At 38.3% G+C, this 19,320-nt stretch overlaps 1 protein-coding gene across 1 annotated transcript in view; it reads right to left on the reverse strand.

Moving 5' to 3' along the window:
* Positions 1-18,844, reverse strand: part of LOC128999371 (coiled-coil domain-containing protein 25) — a 37,249-nt gene extending 18,405 nt beyond the window's left edge. The window contains exons 1-4 of the mRNA XM_054425841.1: positions 18,589-18,844; positions 8,176-8,223; positions 5,653-5,744; positions 3,287-3,466 (exon numbers count right to left, since the gene is read on the reverse strand). Of these exons, the coding sequence (XP_054281816.1) occupies positions 3,287-3,466; positions 5,653-5,744; positions 8,176-8,223; positions 18,589-18,613 (345 nt within the window). The 5' untranslated portion in view covers positions 18,614-18,844. The remainder of the gene's footprint in view (positions 1-3,286; positions 3,467-5,652; positions 5,745-8,175; positions 8,224-18,588) is intronic.
* Positions 18,845-19,320: the final 476 nt, after the last annotated feature.

Consider the following 19,320-nt stretch of genomic DNA (forward strand, 5'->3'; position numbering starts at 1 on the left):
AGTGTCTGCTGACCTGGTAGGCCCATTGCCTAGATCACAACGGGGTCAGCGATTTCTGCTCGTGGTGCAGGATACCTTCAGCAAATGGACGGAACTCGCCTCCATTGCGTCTGCAACCGCAAAGAATGTGGTGACGAAGCTGAAGGCTGTCCTACTTCGACATGGAGCTCCGGATGTGTTGATTACGGACAATGGCACGCAATTCGTCGGTAAACTGGTTCGAGAGTTGGCTGCTGATTGGGGCATCACGCTACAGACAACGGCCCCCTACAGCCCGCAGTCGAACCCAGTCGAGAGGCAGAACCGGGTGGTGAAGACTATGATTGCGCAGTTCGTGAAAGGCAACCATAGGTCTTGGGACAACCACCTGGTGGAGTTTCAGTACGCCCTCAACACAGCTGTCCACGACTCTACTGGATTCACTCCTGCGATGCTGTGTTTTGGACGCGAACTGAAGCCTCCCTGTGCCGTCCGTGGCCTTTCGTTTGAGGTGTCCGAAACTCCCCAAGGTCCCTCGTTAAGTGAGACCCATCGCAAACGACTGGAGGACTTTCAGCGTCTGATCGCGCAGACACGCAATAACCTCAAGGCTGCCTACGAAAGGCAATCAACATATTATAACCTCCGTCGCAGGGAGGTGACGCACGAAGTCGGCGCGCAGGTGATGAGAAGACTCCACGTCTTCTGCTGCTGACGCCATCGTAGGGAAATTAGCACCAAAATATCATGGCCCCTGCATTGTGGTCGGTCGTCGAGGTACTAATCTCTACGAGGTACGTGATGAGGATACTGCTGCAGTGCACGTCGTTCACGTGAAAGACTTGAAACCTTTCTGTGCACTAGTCTGCAAGGATCCCGCAACCGCAGCGACGTCTGGTGATCCGTTGTTCGTCAGTCCTTTCGGCCACGTCAAGCTGCCGACAAGCAGCCATAGCTAACCCTCGTCTGGGGGTGACGTATCCTCGTGAGTAGCTCTTCGCCCCGCTTCCAAGACTCCGAGCCTGCCGTACTACCCTACCTTTGTAAACCCCACGCCTACTCTTCACCTTTGGTTACTCTTCGCCCCGATTCGTTTTCGTCCAGACCTCTGAGGCAACTCGGCCTCAGACAGTCTACATCATTCCTAATTTCGCCCACTTTTCGTCGTCAACAACCTGGAGCAGCCGGACCAACGGGGTCCGGCATCGGCTTCTGTCAACTTTTCCTGCCCACGATCCTACTGATGTGTCATCTGCAGGAAAGTTCAACAGCTTTTTTTCTTTTTCTCGTTTTTCTTTTTTTTTCGTTCCGAAGTGTGGAGGGGGTGTAACGGGTCGAATGTTTAGGGAGTAAAATAACGATCTAGACCACGAACATTAAACAGCTAAACATAAGCTGTTGAGTAAGCCTAGTCGCGACACTAAACTGACGTCGTACCTAACCTCCAATTCCAAGACCGCAGACGACGTTGGTGTCAGTTTGGTTGTTTGGCTGTTCGACTGCGTCTGAGGCCGGGCTACGGGAGAGAAGATGAGCAGCGGGGTCACCTTTGAGCGGTACGCGGCTGTAAGCCTGTTAAAGCTGCCATGCGCCTGCCTTCGCTGCCAGTTTTTTTTTGTTTCGGTAACTCGTTGACCAATCAGGAATCGTTTTAACTTTCGTCTCGATTCTGAGACAAAGGTGAAGTAAGAAGAAGATTTGTGAAGTTTTTTGGGTTCATTCGTATTCCCGGCTTTTGTTGAGGCATTCGCTAATTATTCGTCCTTTCGTCTTCGATTTGAAGAGTTTTCGTGCTACTACTTCGTCGTAAAAGTCACAGTAAGTTCTGTGGTGCATCGAGTGCGCGAAAAATCGTTTTTTACAGTATTACTACTTCGTTTGGTAAGTTGTACAATAAAACTTAGACAACTTAGGTTTTTCTTTCGGCAGAACTTTGTCGAAGTTCATAGGCTAGGCCTGATTCGCAGACCTCGTCATACGCTTTAACCAACTCATTTAATTAAAGTATCGGAGTTGGTGACAGATCATTTCGATTAACGTTTCGTAATCCATATCTGGGACTTTCTTTTTAAATTCTTAAACCCCTTTGTAAAGTTCCCGAAGTTGGCCCCAGCAGACAGGTTTCTGCTTGATAATTATTGCAGAAGTTTGCTTAAGTTGAACACGTGGGGAAGTTGAAGTTTTAGTTTTTCTTTTTTTCGTATCAGCTCCTGAAGCAGTTTTATTTTTAGTTTCAGTTTTTCTCTCGTTTCGTGTCTCACTTGGACAACTTAAGCCAACTCGTTTTCTTGTATAGTAAATTCAGACTCTGTGGGAGTTAGGCTAGGTTAGGCCTATCTTGTACTAACCTTGTTTGTTTCAGGTTGACGACGTAACTCCGTAGGTAAGCGGAGTGACTACTTAGCTTACTTGTTGATTTGTTAAGTTAGCTAGTAGTGTGTCATTTAGATATTTGCCCACAGAGTCAAGTCAAAATTATTTATTTCCCCACAAGCCCTAGGCTAGAGTGGTGATTTCGAGTAGGGTGTTTAGTAACCCGCAACGTTCGTCTCGAGCTCTGACAACCAGGGCTATCAAATTTAGGCTATCCGAATCACTATCGACTCCTGGGAAACTCCCCGCGACCAGACTAGGGCGAATCCTGGGATCCTCGTTTTATTACCGGTGGCGTAATTTCCCACTTGTCGTCCGCCAGGAAAATTACGTCACATACGTTAATCCACACCAGGGAGTATCGCATCCACAGTGCATGCCTACAGGAGGCTATGGCTCTACTCATCAGCTCGGGCATTCTCCATGAGTTTGTTATAAAATAAAACTACAACAGAGCTGGGATTGGAACTTGCAAATAGTGATTTGTTAGGCCCAAAGAGTACTCAACACTAAGAAATGCTTAGCCATACACCAGACATTCTACTTCAATATAGAGAAAAGAATATGGTTGACTGTCAATTTTCTTGTGTACATTGGGGTTTACAGCAACTATGATAAAATATTGATGAATAATTGTTCAGAATGAAATTCTACTCATAACCCTGTATTTAGAGTCAGTCACAAATTTGCAATGGGTAGTCTATATTTTCCAATTTAGAATTGTAATCAGCAATGTTGATACACAATTTAAAATCACACTTTAAAATTTAGAATCACATTTTCCCTATTAATGTTGATATTTCAGACTAAAATTACAAATTGTATCTATATCTAAAGTTTCAATCTCTACTGGACTGGAAAATGTAATACGAAATACGATAATGTAGAGTTACAAACTATTTCATCTGGTATGCAAAATGAAGTTTACAATCACCTCTTTATCCTTGTGGAAACTGACTTGCCCAGCCTCCATTCCGTCCGTCTTCTTCAGGTTGGACCACATGGTGTAGACAACATCTATGTCGTTCATCTTGTTGCCAGTAATACTGTTGGCCTTGACAAGCTGGGCTGCGTCTTCTAGCACTGCTGATGGAATGTCATCTATTGTCTGGCCCTGCACATTATCATTTCTTATGTAAGCTCTGGGAGGTTACGGGGTAAATTTGTGTTTCCACGTTATAACTTATAAGTGGTTTATAAAACTGGGTTGCAAGCAGGGAACAGTCCACACCCTCTAACAAAAGGTGGTCTTTTTACCATCTAACATTACCCTTTAGTTAAATCATCATTATTAATCGTAGTGTCAATTACTCTTGATTAACACAAGAAGTATCTGAAATTCTTTTTTAAGACCACTAAAATAATCTACAGTAGAGACTTCAGAGAGATATGTAAAACCTCTCCAACATCTCGGACCTAAATTTGCTTATATCCCAGCAGACTTTTGATTTTTTCCAATACAGTATTTCTTTTATGCCACACTACACAGTTTTGACGAACTTCCCACGCGAGGTTTGAGCCCAGAAAACAGCTGTTTGCCGTCAGCTTAATCAAATGGGATTTCATTACGTACTACTGTGCTCACTGTAATGAGTTTTACCAGACATCAACCAGCTGATTATATACTGTATTTTGGCAATGAGTGAGAGTGGTTAGTTTATAAACAAAAACATAACCTCTCTTATAGGTTATGAGTAGCGATTGTTATTCCTTTAGTCGGTAATAATATATAGGGATTTGTACGGATTTAGTAGTATGGCGTAAAATATCGTATGTCACTCGTCCAAAATGTGTTACCGTACTTGTATGGTAATTCCCATACTCGACTTTGTCTCGCACGGGAACGACCACACTCGTCCGGTAAACACCTATTTTCAGGACTAGTAACGTAATATACATAGTGTTCATCTTTTAAGAGTTGAAACATCCAATTTGGGATCTTTTTCAGTGTTGTCTGGTGATTTTCTTACGTCAGGGGATTTTTTAAAAATATTTTTGTAAGAAAACGGTCCAAAACATGGCCTTGTTGCTATCTAACAATGACCTTTTGTTAGAAAGCATCATTAAGATTGAGCCCTTTGGGTATAACCAGTGAATAATTGGTTCGGTCATTAATTATATTTTGACCAATTTAAAAGGTTTTGGAAAACGTATTCTCTGATGGATTTCTTTATTTTTTTCCATGCCGGAGGCATTTTTCGAGAGGCCACGAGAGAATAAATGTTTAATGGATGTGCTGGGAATTGAACAGGTCCCTCCCGTACCGAAGTCCGAAACGCTAACCACTAGGCTAGCAACACACCCAATTTAAATGTTCAAATATTTCAAATATTAATAGTTCAATTCAAGTACTATGTAACACAATTTCTCATCAGAAATCAATTGGATACACTATAACCAATATTTGATCGTGGATTAAATTTTACAGTAATTTACTAGATAAAAAGTGGCCATTCGCAAGAAAGAATTTATGTTTTAATGATCCTGAAATGGTTATTTTTATATTTATAATATACAGAGTGTCCAGCTTCTTCACGAGAAAATCTTGCGGGTTATTTAGTGACAAGAAGGGAACAAGCGGGGGGGTTAGAAATATAATTTTGAAATGTTATATAATATGCCGTCATTCTCTGCCACATTCACGGTCAATGATTTATGTGCAATAAGTTGTATTTTTCAACACTCTTCGAACTTAATACATTATGTTTTTTCATTAAGGGGTACAGGCAAATATGGACACATTTAAACTATTCTTTACACTCTAGCTTTGTACAAGTAGTATTTGTACAAGTTTCATTTTTAAAACACTACATTTCAAAATATTTCTATTGTTAGGACTGAAAACTTTTAAATTCGGCAATATAAAACAAATAGCGTTTTAAACATAGGTTTGGACCCCTTGCCCTAGAAACGTTGGATTACACTGTACAATACCTCTATACAAAAATACTGCTCGCGTAGGCAGGGGAAAATATCTTTAAAAAATCAATCGTGAACCCAGAGGCAGTACTTCCTCAGCAGTATGCAAACTTGCTAGAGGGATGATTGCAAGAAAATATGTTTACAATTTAAGTAAAGTCAAATTCAAATAGTTTATTGCCATTTAGTCCATGTCATACAATAGGCCAGGTCAATGGAGATAATATACAATTCATAGTACAATGTACAGAGTCAAGTGTAAATAGGATGAACATGCTATACTAATAAACTAATAATCTTACGATATTTACGACATAAAGTTTTATTTACGATAGCGGTTTAGTTTTTTACCCACAGTTAAACATTTTGTTACATACTTACAGGCTGCAGACGTAGGTAAACGTGGGCTGAAGAAAGTTTGTCTACATGAAACCAAACATCTTCAGGCCATCCCCATTTTATCAGCTCTTCATCTGAAAAATTAACCGTTTTCAACTTTTGCCAAAACTACATAGGCTACTAAATTGTTTGACCTAACCCTCCATGTTAAACTTGCTTCCCTATCCCAAGCGTGATGTATACAACTTCTTTAGTTCACGAGTGATGTAAAGTTGAAAAAAAACTCACTCGGTGAGGTAATGAAACCCATTTAAATAACATTGAGTGCTTAACTTAAAAAATATACCTCTATGGAGCCAACGACGTTCAACGCTAGAAATCAGCTGTGCGCTTGAATTTTGTTGTTATGCTTTCGCTTTGAGGAATTTTCCTAACCTATCTTTTGTTTGTAAATGAACGTTACTGTTAGAAGATGAGTGAAATGGATAATGAAAAATATTGTTCGTTACCTCCTGTATATTGTTGGGTCAGGTAAAATCTTGTACGTTACGCAAGAGCTTGTTTACATCACTTAGGAGAATTATGCAACTCGCTACCGCTCGTTGCACAATGTTCACCTGCGTGATGTAAAAACGCTCTTACTACACTTCTAATGTAAATAGCTATTACAGCCGTATTAATGGAGAAAAGTCTCACTCCCATGATAGGTAACACATGTATTGTAGTTGAACTAGCTTGTTTTACAGACCTAACAACTATTGTAACAGCGGGTAAACCTCCCGGCTAAATTTAGCCACAGCCTTCTGTGGGTCAGTACAACAAAATATTATTTAACAACATTTCCAGCCTTACTACACTGCATTGCCAAACACTTTGTCTTCACAACATTTGACCCTTCATGTTGTTACACTTTGTCAGCTGTTGGTTATTCTAAAGTGACTCTTTTCGACCTGAGCTCAAGTTTTACAATGAAAAATGGAAAATGAGCGAGGGTTGAAAAGACACTTTTTGCCCGTGTGATGAACTATGTTTTTCATCATATTGCACCATTATTTGAACAAACTATGTTACAAAACTAAAATTGTTTTTATTCAAAGATAAACTTTCAAAACTAACTTGTTTCCAATTAAATTTGCTAATGGAAACGAGCACAGGGTGTCCACTACATTATGGATAAAAAATTCATGGACAATTCCTGTACATTTAAGGACACTTTGTCGCAACCTTTGTTGGTACGATTACCGAATATATTTTCCTGATTTGTCAAAGTGTATTAATCTTGTTCTTCACTGTAGTTGTACCAGAGAGAAAAGTAAATAATAATAGACAAGAGTTAAATATTTTCTTAAATACCTCCGCCGCAGAAACCCTGCAGACTAAGTGAATTTCCATTTACCTGGCTGGATTTCTACTAAAATATACCTTGAATATTGTTAGATTTATTTCCTATTTAAATTACATTAATTTTAATGAGTACCTAGGTTTAGTGCTACAGGGAAGGAATTAAGGTGTGTTTTTATTGAAATGTTGATAGCTTAGTATGAAATAAACAAAATTTCCAAATTTTATTAAAATAATATCCATAAACAAGCAACTACAACTGTTTAATTATTCTCTATAAGAATAACATGAGAATTTTAAATTTAAAGTTTTTTAAATTATCTCCGTAACCGTTAGGCATACAACAACCCTTCAATATGCAAAATTATTTCTTTGTTTAAGCTCTACAAAATGGCCTGGAAAGAAATTGTAAAATTTTATGTTTTTAGAGTCAAAAATGGGAAAACAAATTTTTACCCCCATAAAACCCTCTATAAACCCCCGTTCCCATAGTCCGATCATGCTGATTCGCGAACTCGTTTGAATAAATTTAGGTTTACACGTTTCTACCGAATTTCATCAAAATCGGATAATTTTTGCTCAAGTTATCGCGCTAACGGACACATATATGTGACTTTGAACAGAGCAGAGGGTGTTTTTGGTCTCTGGGGACCTCAAAACAACAGCTGATTTATTTTACTCTTTATGGGCTACAAACGCTTATTACACCCTAGAGAGTAAAAATGCTACTTTAGACCCGCTACGCATGCATTAAAAACAGCAGTTTATTCTGCAGTATGAAGAAATTGTTTACTTAGTTTTTAACCCTTTTTTACACATTTTCACATTTATAAAAACCCTCAATACATCTAACGCAACAACTCTCTCTCTATATATATATTATTATTATCGATAATTCCCCTTTAGGAGAGCACTAAAACACAATCATCATCATCATGGTCTCTTTTTCCGTATTTTCCTTCTTTCTTCCCAAACACCTGTCATGTATTCACTGTGTTCTCTCTTCATTTCTTCTGTCCACTTATTTCCAATCCTTTTCTTTTTAGGTGTTTCTGTGAACTTATGTTTTCTGATTTTTTTCTCTGGACTCACTCCTGCTTGATATATCTTCTTCAGAGATGTTTAGCTTTACAAGATATATTATACATAAAATAAATTAATTTTAATAGGTTGAGACATTTTAAAATAGTAAATAATGTGATGATTCACAGATCAGCAACTTACTTTCATATTTGTCAAGTCCCATAAAGAGTGTAACAGGTGGCGAAACAGCTGTAAAAGAAAAAAATACTTTTTAAAATCCTAAAATGTTTTAAAATGAAGATCTTAAATCACAAAGTGTACAATTTACAGAAATGCTCATTAACAAGGGTACTTGCACAATGAAAAGGGCCTTGTCAGGGAGTCTACCTTACTTTGATTGCAGTACCCTATGTTGTACAATATGTCCCTCTCATTCTGGACTGGACCTTTGCATACAATTAAAACAAAGTCTGAAATATTATAGAAGTTGATTCAAATTTAAATGAAGGCCTAAGGTTACATTTTAAAGCCAGATTATGTGTGCAAATCTAGTAAACTGTAATTTAGTAAAAAGTTTATACTAAACAACAAAGGTCAAATATTTAATCCGACTCTGACCGTAGTGTATTAACTTAAATCTGAAATCAATTGTATATTTCTCAATTTGTAATTATCCAAGTTACTTAAATATTAAATCTGCTAGCTCGATCCATGTACTGTTAGATATCATACGATGTGAGATGTGACATCATACAGCCTGATCAAATAAACCCCATTGGTTGTTCCATCACACCATCTTCCATTCCCACTGCTACCACAATCACCCAACACTCTCTGTACCTCCAGTCGTTGTCCTACCTCACGGGCTCCCATCTCCCACACGCCAATGCGGTTTTCTTGTCTTTTATTTCGAGCACCCGATTCTTTGATCGCATCTAGGTCTGGATCGAACAGACTACCGCATTATCGATAGTTACAATACCTCTTAAATAAGTATTAATGAAAGGACCTGTGCGCAAGTTGTGCATCTTAATAGGGTTCAAAACTTGTTTTTTTTAGGCAAATTGAATAAAGCAGTAGGCCTAGACCATTTTAGCACCTTTCAAAGATCATGTTTGTTTATCAGCTATTTCATGAATAAAACAACCTGTTTACTATAAATTAAATGTATTGACTTTAGTTCTACACCATAAAGTGTGATTTACCTGCCTTTTAATCAGTTATAAAAGTTCACAAAAAGTAACCTATTTAAATGTCGCTTTCATAAACTGTTTTGTCTCTTATTTACAACTAGCAGTTACCCAGCGCGCGTTGCTGCGCTAAAAAAATACATCTGTCTGTGTGAAAAGCATGTTTTTTTCTACATTTAAACCGACGATAGTCAGGGATTGCCCTAGTGCCTTATAATGGTGATTGCAAAAGCAAGACACTAAGGAAATTGTAGTTGCTTAAATTGAGAGGGTAATTCGGATGAAATCATCAGTATTCTTATGATTAATACTATTTCTCCCTTAAACCTACCTCTGATAATTTTTGCTTTAATCAATTTTGACGTCATTTTTTAAATCGTTAGTCTGGTAAAGTTGGACAGCTTAAGTGGATTTAAGTTTCCCATTAGTATTATTGGAGTTCCTTCTTTTAATGACAGTAATGTGGTGGGTTGATGACAAATTGAGAGGCATTTGAATACCCGAGATAGCACGCACGATTATTATTAACTTAATAATTTATGTTAGATTGTGTGGGTATAGAACGAAAGATAAAAATATTAAGGCATTGTCATCCCTTTTATTGTTTACTAGCTGTACCCGCGGGCTTTGCCCCGTTTAACTTCTTAATTTTCAAGATGATCTCGTTCGAATGGCTCAATCACGTCCTGGTTGAAGTTCGTTCGCTACGCTCACTCACCTTTAGGTTGGAGCTCGTTCGCTGCGCTCACTTGCCTTAAGGTTAGCTCGTTCGCTACGCTAACTCGTCTCCAGGTTGAAGTTCGTTCGCTACGCTCACTCACCTTTTGGTTGCAAATTAGCTGTTGTCATAAATTAAAATTAATAATAGTGCTGCACCCTGTTGGTAATCATTGTAACTTTAATGCAATTGAACATCATAGAACAGAACCAACTTGTTTAATTGAAACAGCTGTTAAGATTCATTAATTCCTTTTAAATATAAAAAATCATAAGGCTAACATGGGAAACTCCAGAGCCACTGGGGTGGAGCCCGAGAGTCCGATCAGAATAAAAACAACTTAGTTTTCCTATTTAATGCCTAAAGAATCAATGTACCAAATTTCAGCCTCCTAGGTAAATGGGAAGTGGGAGAATTAGTGATGAGTGAGTGAGTCAGTGAGGGCTTTGCCTTTTATAAGTATAGATAATACTTTGATAAAGGTTTTTATGTTTTTAATATTTAACATTGGAGAATTTAAAAGTTGTTGAGTGCACAGGTGTGCTGCGATTGGGGCTTAATACATTTGGACTAATTCAAAAGTAAAATAGTTTTCTGTGCTGCACTCTGTAGAAACACTGTGGCACTATTTCAAATCATGCTAATACAGAATGTTGTGATTATTCAAACTTTCAAAACAGTTGGTGAAAGTTAACATCTGCTTTTAAATTATATTTATTTGTAAACATTGTAGATAAAAAAGTCTGACATTGGCAGACTTAAAACCCTCTGGGGCAGAGCCCTTTTGACGGATCTGCACTAAACTTAACTCGAACTATCCTTGATAGATGCTTAATAATGCCTGAAAGTTTCATTACAATCTGTTGAGCGGTTTCGGAGTCCATAACGTATATACACACATACATACATAGTTCCTCTTTTATACAGGGTGAATAAAAAGTCAAGACCCCCCCCATCTAATATTTTTCCAAGTATACAGAGATATCCTTTTGGTGGTCATGCAATCTTAGCAGGAAGTTTCATTTTATGATTTTGAATTTTTTTTAGTGTCCCCCCAATCAAATATTTTAAATGTAAACCCCATGCAAGTGACACCTCATTTTGAAACTAGCGTCTAGACTGCCAGTGCAACTCCGAGGATCGTGGATCAGAGAGACGCTGTGGCACCACGGCACCATGTCGTACGCTTCCGAATCATACCGGCGCATCAGCATAGCTTATCTAACTGTTCGCGGAAAATTGTTATCTGTATCACTGTCGCTGTCAAAACGTATAATTTGTAGGTAAATTTAAATCAAATATAATTAAACTAGCATAACCTAACCAAACTTGCTGATAATGATAAACTCGAATGAAGGTTTACTAATCGAAAAAATAGCTCTGTTCTAAAAATAAAATTATAAATGTCTCAAATTCAATTTTATAATTTTTTAATTATAAAATTAAACTGTCATAACCTAACCAAACCAACCAAACTTGCTGATATGAAAAAAATTGTTGACAAAAAGTTAGTGCAACCAGCGGGATTCGAACCCGGCACCTTCGGATTATCAGCCCGGCACGCTATCCACTACACCACCAGGCTCATGACTCAACTCCGTATCGTTGCAGTAATGGTTGACATCACACCATCGGCACGGAGCGGTGGTGGGGGGTTTTTCGATCTGATCCACGATCCTAGGAGTTGCACTGGCAGTCTAGATGCTTATCATTTTGAAGGGTTTACAAAAACTTAAAGAATGGTGAAAACTAGAGGTCGCTATCTCTTCTCTATCCAAAATGGTAGCCCGTAAAATGTTGTGGAAAATCAATAGTAAAATTGGTTTGTATTGGTAAAATTGGCTACCATTTTGGATAGAGAAGAGATAGCGAACTCTGGTTTTCATCTTTTTTTAAGTTTTTGTAAACGCTTCAAAACAAAGTATCACTAAATGGGGATTTACATTTAAAAGCTTTGAGTGCCCCCCCAAAAGGGGGATTAGGGGGGCAACTAAAGATTTTTCAATGTTGAATATTGAATATTAAATATTGAATCTTTCTCAACAAATTCTTGGATCCTCACCTGATAATGATCGTTTGGTTAGAAACCATGACAATTTCAGATAGAAATAAATGCAATAAAAAATATATGATATAAAAAATATAGAAATCAGAATCTTTATTGCCGTTGATCAAATACATTGAGATAGGCATTGTCAAATTAGGGCTAAATCTTTACATAGTAAATCATACAAAGTCACATAGTAAATAGGCTTAATCTAATGGCTAGATTATATAGTCATATCATATATCTAATATATAAAATTCTCGTGTCACAGTGTTTGTCTGCAAACTCCTCCGGAACGACTTCACCGATCGTTATGAAATTTGGTGTGTAAATTCTGTAGGTATGCGAATAGGAAGTAAACTACTTCCCGTTTCGAAATTCTTAAAAGGGCTCCGCCCCAGTGGCTCTGGAGTTTCCCATGTTAACCTTATGAGAAATGGAATTAATGAATCTTAACAGCTGTTTCAATTAAACAAGTTGGTTCTGTTCTATGATGTTCAATAGCATTAAAGTTACAAGGATTACCAACAGGGTGCAGCACTATTATTTCTTTTACATTTATGACAACAGCTAATTTGCAACCAAAAGGTGAGTGAGCGTAGCGAACGAACTTCAACCTGGAAGCGAGGTGGCGTAGCGAACGAGCTAACCTGAAGGCAAGTGAGCGCAGCGAACGAGCTCCAACCTAAAGGTGAGTGAGCGTAGCGAACGAGCTCCAACCCAAAGGTGAGTGAGCGTAGCGAACGAACTTCAACCAGGACGTGATTGAGCGATGCGAACATCTAACCTGAAGGCAAGTGAGCGCAGCGAACGAGCTCCAACCTAAAGGTGACTGAGCGTAGCGAACGAGCTCCAACCCAAAGGTGAGTGAGCGTAGCGAACGAACTTCAACCAGGACGTGGTTGAGCGATGCGAACGAGATCATCTTGAAAATTAAACGTAACGGTACTTAAATTAAAAATAGTCAAAGGCAAGACAACAGACAACGTCTGACGGGTTTTCCATCGGTCTGTCTTAGGGGAAACCTATAACTTAGGCGATACGAAGTTCGCCGGGTCAGCTAGTAGATTATATATTATATAGTCATTTTTATAATAGTCATATCTAAAAATTCTTTAAGAGTGTAAAATGGATTTTCTAACAGCCATGAGTAAACTTTTGACTTGAAAATGAGTATATATAGTTGTTGTCGACAAGGAGCAGAGAGGGGATCAGGGGTAGATGGTGCGGGCAGCGGCCCTCCATTCTACACCCTACACACGCCTGTAAAAATACAAAAAACGACTTTGACCTTGAGCAGTCATGTCCGCCGCTCCCATCCCTGAACCTCACTACCGTGTTCATCTATTTTTATATTTCATTGTATTGGCTAAACCACTTAAGTAAGCAAAATAAACATTTTTTTTATTGTAAGGTTAAAACAAATTACAGATGAGAAAACTTATGGATAACCACAGGAAACAATAAGGGGCACTCCAAAATTATTCAGGTGGTACACAATGGTGAGTTGAACCTGCCTTCAGATCACATGTCCAAAAAATACCCCTTTGGAAAGCCTTTCAAAGTACTAATACCAGATAGGAAAGATTGGTTTGGCAGAAAAGGGCCCATCCCCACAGAAGATTTAGAATGCTACACTGATGGTTCTATGATCAAATAAACGGTATCAGCATTCTGATTCAGCCCCGTTTCCATCAAACATTTTCTGCTCAAAACATTGTTGTCAGCTAAACTCACAACAAAGTTGGAGTAAAATGTTGAATGGAAACACTAGCATAATGTTTTGAGCAGTGTTGGCCAACAAAAAGTGTTGGCAGCCGTTGCAGCTGACAACATTGTTGTGAGCTGTGCTCAAAAGGTAATGGAAACGGTGTCCAGCTGCCAACATTGCTGTGAGCAGAACTCGCGCATGCGCACTTGCTCTGTGAGTAGTTCCAGCACATCCACCGCAGCACTATCGCACATCGCACCTCTAGCCTAGCAGACGGGTTAAACACCAACAACAACACGTGTTTTTGTTTATGGTGTAAACATTCTTGTGTCGTGTCGGTGTATCTTGTTCTGTTGGGCTTTTGGACGGTATAGTGAGGCCATGGCGATGTCAAGTCAAGATTGGGGAAAAGACAAAGTGTTAAAGTTGATATCTTTGTATGAAAGTGAGACAGTGTGTGGGATGTGTCTAACAGCAAGCACAAAAACTAATAAAAGGAGTGATGCCATCCAAGTATCTAAATGTAGCTGCTAACATTTCGCCAGCTGATATGGGACTGCGCTCACCATGTTTAGCGATTAGAGGAGCCACCAAGTTTAGTAATTCTTCAAAGTCAGTTGCCGTCATTCGTACAAAATTTTGGGATCCTGCTCGAAGTCTTAAATCCCTCATAAGGGAGTTGTAGGCACCTTCAGCGGCCCTTTTAGCAAAAAAAAAACTCCTAACCCACCATCGCGGTCGCTTTCTGCGTTTTAAACTAATTAATTGGTGATATGCACCAGCCATTACGACGAAAGCAGCAGCAGCAGTCTCTTCGCTCTCCATGATGAAGGTGCACTGGTGTAGATAGGTGTGTGGGTGTGGATGGTAGTGAAATGTGCTCGCAGTAGGTTGGCAGGAAATGTTGGCGCGAAATGTTGGCGCGCACTGCTGGAATGGAAACAGCGCGCCAACATCGTTGGGAGCTGTGCTCAAATCAACTTGAACTTGGCTCCCAACATTGTTGGTACAAAATGTTTGATGGAAACGGGGCTTGACACATACTTTCTCCCATAAGTTTGTCAACAACCTTTATCATGTGTAAGCGGTGAGAGTAAATATACGGAAATAGGATTTGTACAATTTTGCTCAGAATTTAAGGACTATCTATATAAATAAAATTAGAGTTTTGTCTGTACATTGCTTAGAATAATGAACTTTTTGGTTATTTTTACATTTCATAGGTCAGAGAAACCGAATCAAACCTTATCTCAATTTCTGTCTGTCTGTCTGTCTGTCTGTCTGTCTGTCTATCTGTCATTCTCTTGGTAACGCTAAAATACGCACTTTATTACAACTACTCCTCAATAACTATAGCACTGTCCCGCCTGAAACTTATTTTCCAAATACTATACATATATGAGATGGTTTTAGACGTATTTCATCGAATATGAGACAGTTAGATATTTAACAGTAAACCCTTGAAAATCAAGTTTTTGTCGATTTTTGACGTGGAATTTCTGGAAGCCCATGTTAACCTTATGAGAAATGAAATTATTGAATCTTAACAGCTGTTTCAATTAAACAAGTTGGTTCTGTTCTGTGATGTTCAATAGCATTAAAGTTACAAGGATTACCAACAGGGTGCAGCACTAGCACTATTATTTCTTTTACATTTATGACAACAGCTAATTTGCAACCTGGAGGCGAGTGAGCGTAGCGAACGAGCTAACCTGAAGGCAAGTGAGCGTAGCGAACGAGCTAACCTGAAGGAAAGTGAGCGCAGCGAACGAGCTCCAACATACAGGTGAGTGAGCGTAGCGAACGAACTTCAACCAGGACGTGATTGAGCCATGCAAACGAGATCAGATAGTAAAAATAAAAGTAAGCCTACCGTTATAGGATCGACCGGCAGACACAGAGGTAATTTAACCTTTTATTGATTGTCATACCGATCCGGAACAACAAAAAACAACATAAAATGAAGCTATGTATAATAGTTTGGCCAGCATATCTTAAAATATGCAAACCAACTGCTGTTCGTTATATAAGAAGGTTTCAACTGAATATTATAAGATCCCCGTGCGTAGAACGGGTACACAGCTAGTAACATACTAAATTTGTATCAAAGTTGTTCGGGTCACTTTTGGGAAAATCCGATTTTCCGTTATTTTATGGGGTTTTTATGGGGAAAATAACATAATTTACAATAACTATTGAACCGTAATTTTTACAGGAATGGGATTTGTACCATTTTGTTCAGAATATAAAGGGCTATAACATACTAATTTTTTTATCAAAATCGTTCAGGCCATTTTTGGGAAAATCCTATTTTACCGTTATTTTATCCCCATAAAAAATCCCCATTAAAAATCAAGATAAAAAAATGAAAAAACTATCAAAATTTTAAGGACCATAACATACTATGTTAAATCAAAACAGGACTTTTTTTATAAAATCCTATTTTTTGTTGTTTTATGAGGTTTTATGGGAAAATAACACAATTTACAATAACTTTTGAACCGTAATTTTTACAGAAATGGGATTTGTACAATTTTTTTCAGAATTTAAAGGGCTACAACATACTAAATTTTTATCAAAATCGTTTGGGCCATTTTTGAAAAAATCCAATTATTCCGGTTTTTTATGGGAAAATCCCCATTAAAAATCAAAATTTCAAAAAAATGAAAAAAAAATGCCTGGAGATACCATGGATTAGAACCTACATACCAAATTTCATCGAAATCGGACCACAGGTGTAGTCCCTAGCTCTGTACATATCCAGACACACAGACATCACTTCGAAACCACTTTTTTGGGTCCAGGGGGGACCCAAAACGAATATATCCAATCAAAACTCAAACTCGAAAATTTTGACGAAAACAATAGGTACTTTCTCCATATACTATGGTATAGGGGGAGAAAGTAAAATGGGGGCACTGGAGCAGGTGTGCATTGGATAAATAAAGGCACTGGCATTTGTCTTCCTATGGGGGTGTACAGGTGTACCCAACTGTTTTTCAAGCGGAGGTCACTGCCATCTTGGTTTGTGCTTGAGAACATCTTAATAAAGAGATCAGAGACAAAACAATCAATATCTACACCGATAGTCAAGCAACCTTAAAAGCACTAAACTCTTAAGAAGTCAACTCTAGGCTCGTGTGGGTCTGCCTTGCTTCTGTGTCTTAGGTGGGTAGGAGAAATGATCTTACGCTCTGCTCGGTGCCAGGACACTCAGGCACAAAAGGTAATGAAGCTGCAGACAGATTGGCAAACACTGCCTCTGCGACAACCATGATAGGCCCACAACCCTTCTGTGGCATTTCACGAAACAGCGCATGTTCTTCGATTGCGTCATGGGCCAAAGAAAAGCACCACAAACGCTGGGTTGACACCCCCCTTCTTAGGGTCATCAAGCTTACTCTGTTTAGGCCTTCCAAAAAGGTTGCCTATGACCTCTTGAGACTAGACAGAAGAAGTATCAAATTAACTGTACAACTGATAACTGGTCATGGGCGATTCAGGAAACATTTACAACGGATAGGCTTATTTGATGGTGAACCGATATATAGGCACTGTGATAGGTCAGAAGAGACAGCCAATCACTTACTCTTTGATTGTAACGAGCTCTCTGATGCTAGAATGATAAATCTTGGTAATCTGGCTAGGAAGATATCTTCCCGAGGATGAACTTATTGGGAAGCTACAGACATTCATTGGGCGCCTTGACTTGTAAGGGCAACAAGAAAACAATTGTCTGGGTTGCGCAATAGGCCTAATTTGATTTAGGATGAAGTGCTTCTACGTCTCGACCTGCCCCTGTTAGATAAGATCAAACAAATTACATAACATCCTAAATTTTGCCGCCTCCCAAAACTTGCCACCCGGGGAAAACAACCCCCCCTGCCACCCCCTAGCTGCGGCCCTGGTTAACATTAGCCTATATTATAAAAGGGTGGCAAAAAAATTCCAAGGTGGTGGTGGGTTGTCAGACCAAGTTTTGGGACAGTGTTCGATTTGTGAGGTACTAATGACACTAAATAGGTTACAGTGCCGCCGCTTTATTTTTGACAAATCGAGCACTGACCCCAGATATAAGTTTGATTAAGATTCCATAACTTACTATGTTAGCAACCAAAATTGGAAAAATTAAAAAATTTAGAGAGAAAAAAACAATAGCCTAAATTTAAATATTGATATCTGACTCCATAGTGACGTCGATTCACATAAGTTATATCGATGATTTCAATCAATTTATGACTAACTTAGTACTCTACATCGATACGCGGTGGATTGGAGTTCCGGTACCTCTCTTTCGGAAAGATATTGGTTAACTCCTACCAGTCGCGTCATTAAAGCTAGGCCTAGTCAAGCATGTTGTAGGTTTTAATTGTGTTTTATGTTTTGTAAATATATTTAAGAACTTTGTCGACCTTCAGAAGAAGCGACAATGTCCTTGGCAAAACCTGAAGTAGGCTCTATTGTGAGCTGAAACTAGTTGTTAGGCCTACACAACCACTTTGATTCACTAAAAACAAATAAATCACGTAACATTTGATTAACTAAATCATCTGTTAGAATAAAATCCAATTAATAACTTGTAAGATAAAGGTGCTATTGCTATCAATTAATGAGGAAATTAAATTATTAACTTAACTAGGCCTAAATAACCCAATGAATTTATCTAATGGAGTCAAATGTCACAGTTCTGACAAAAATATTATGAGTTGATTGAATAATAATAATAGGAAAAGTAGGAGGGCTGAGGCCCTAACTTAGATTGAAGGGAAGGGGCAGACTTGGGGTCCAGGGTCCAGTCCAGCCTCAACCATAGCTTATTGTGCATAAATAAATACCGGGACTTAGAACGTACTACCGTACCTAGACTATTTTAACTTAAAGCATTTCTTGTATAAACTAGTGAGCAGTTTTAATTTAAAGAGAGAAATAACCCCGACCAACAACTTACCACTGCTAACAAAATAAAACACCATTTTATTCTTAAAAGTGGGTTCAAATCCTCATTCCAAAAAGGGGTTATGAGTGGTGCGAATTCCAAAGAAAGAAAATACAAAACGCATTAATAATGTATGTACCATCCACCTAGCTATGGTTCATGTTGGTTAGGTGGTTTTTTATCACAATCACTTTTCTTGCTTGCTCGCGTGTCGCGTGTTTGTTGGTTACTTGTTTGAATGTTTGATTAGCTACAACAACAACAACTAGGTCTCCATTCTCCTAACCTAACCTAGTAACCTAACAGTTTTTTTTTTCAATTGCGTTATTTTATTAGGTTATGTTGTTTTTCTCTCATGATCATGATGCCAAAGCACTCAGTTTTATGTCCATGAAGCTTTTTATTTTCAATTGAAATGTAAAGTATAACAACTGTTTATACACCTACCCAAGAATTAATAATCAACGGCATAACATGTTTACGTTAATGTATAAAAGAATACAATCAACTCAAACTGTTCAGTTATAATAATATATACAACAAATCTATATTTTGTATTAATAGTCTAATAATTATATCCATGCAATTAATCATAATTTTGGAAAACGTTCTGCCTGATGAGGATTGCGATTGATATGGATTAAACGTCGTTCCATAAATAATTACCAATTCCATGATTTTAATACATCACATTAACTTAAGTATGGACTATCCACATATTATCATAGATAAAACATACTCCTC

This window comes from Macrosteles quadrilineatus, unplaced genomic scaffold (assembly GCF_028750875.1).
Source record: "Macrosteles quadrilineatus isolate MER2022 unplaced genomic scaffold, UCM_ALF_1.0 Scaffold_8__2_contigs__length_117827958, whole genome shotgun sequence".
In the NCBI taxonomy this organism is placed as follows: domain Eukaryota; kingdom Metazoa; phylum Arthropoda; class Insecta; order Hemiptera; family Cicadellidae; genus Macrosteles; species Macrosteles quadrilineatus.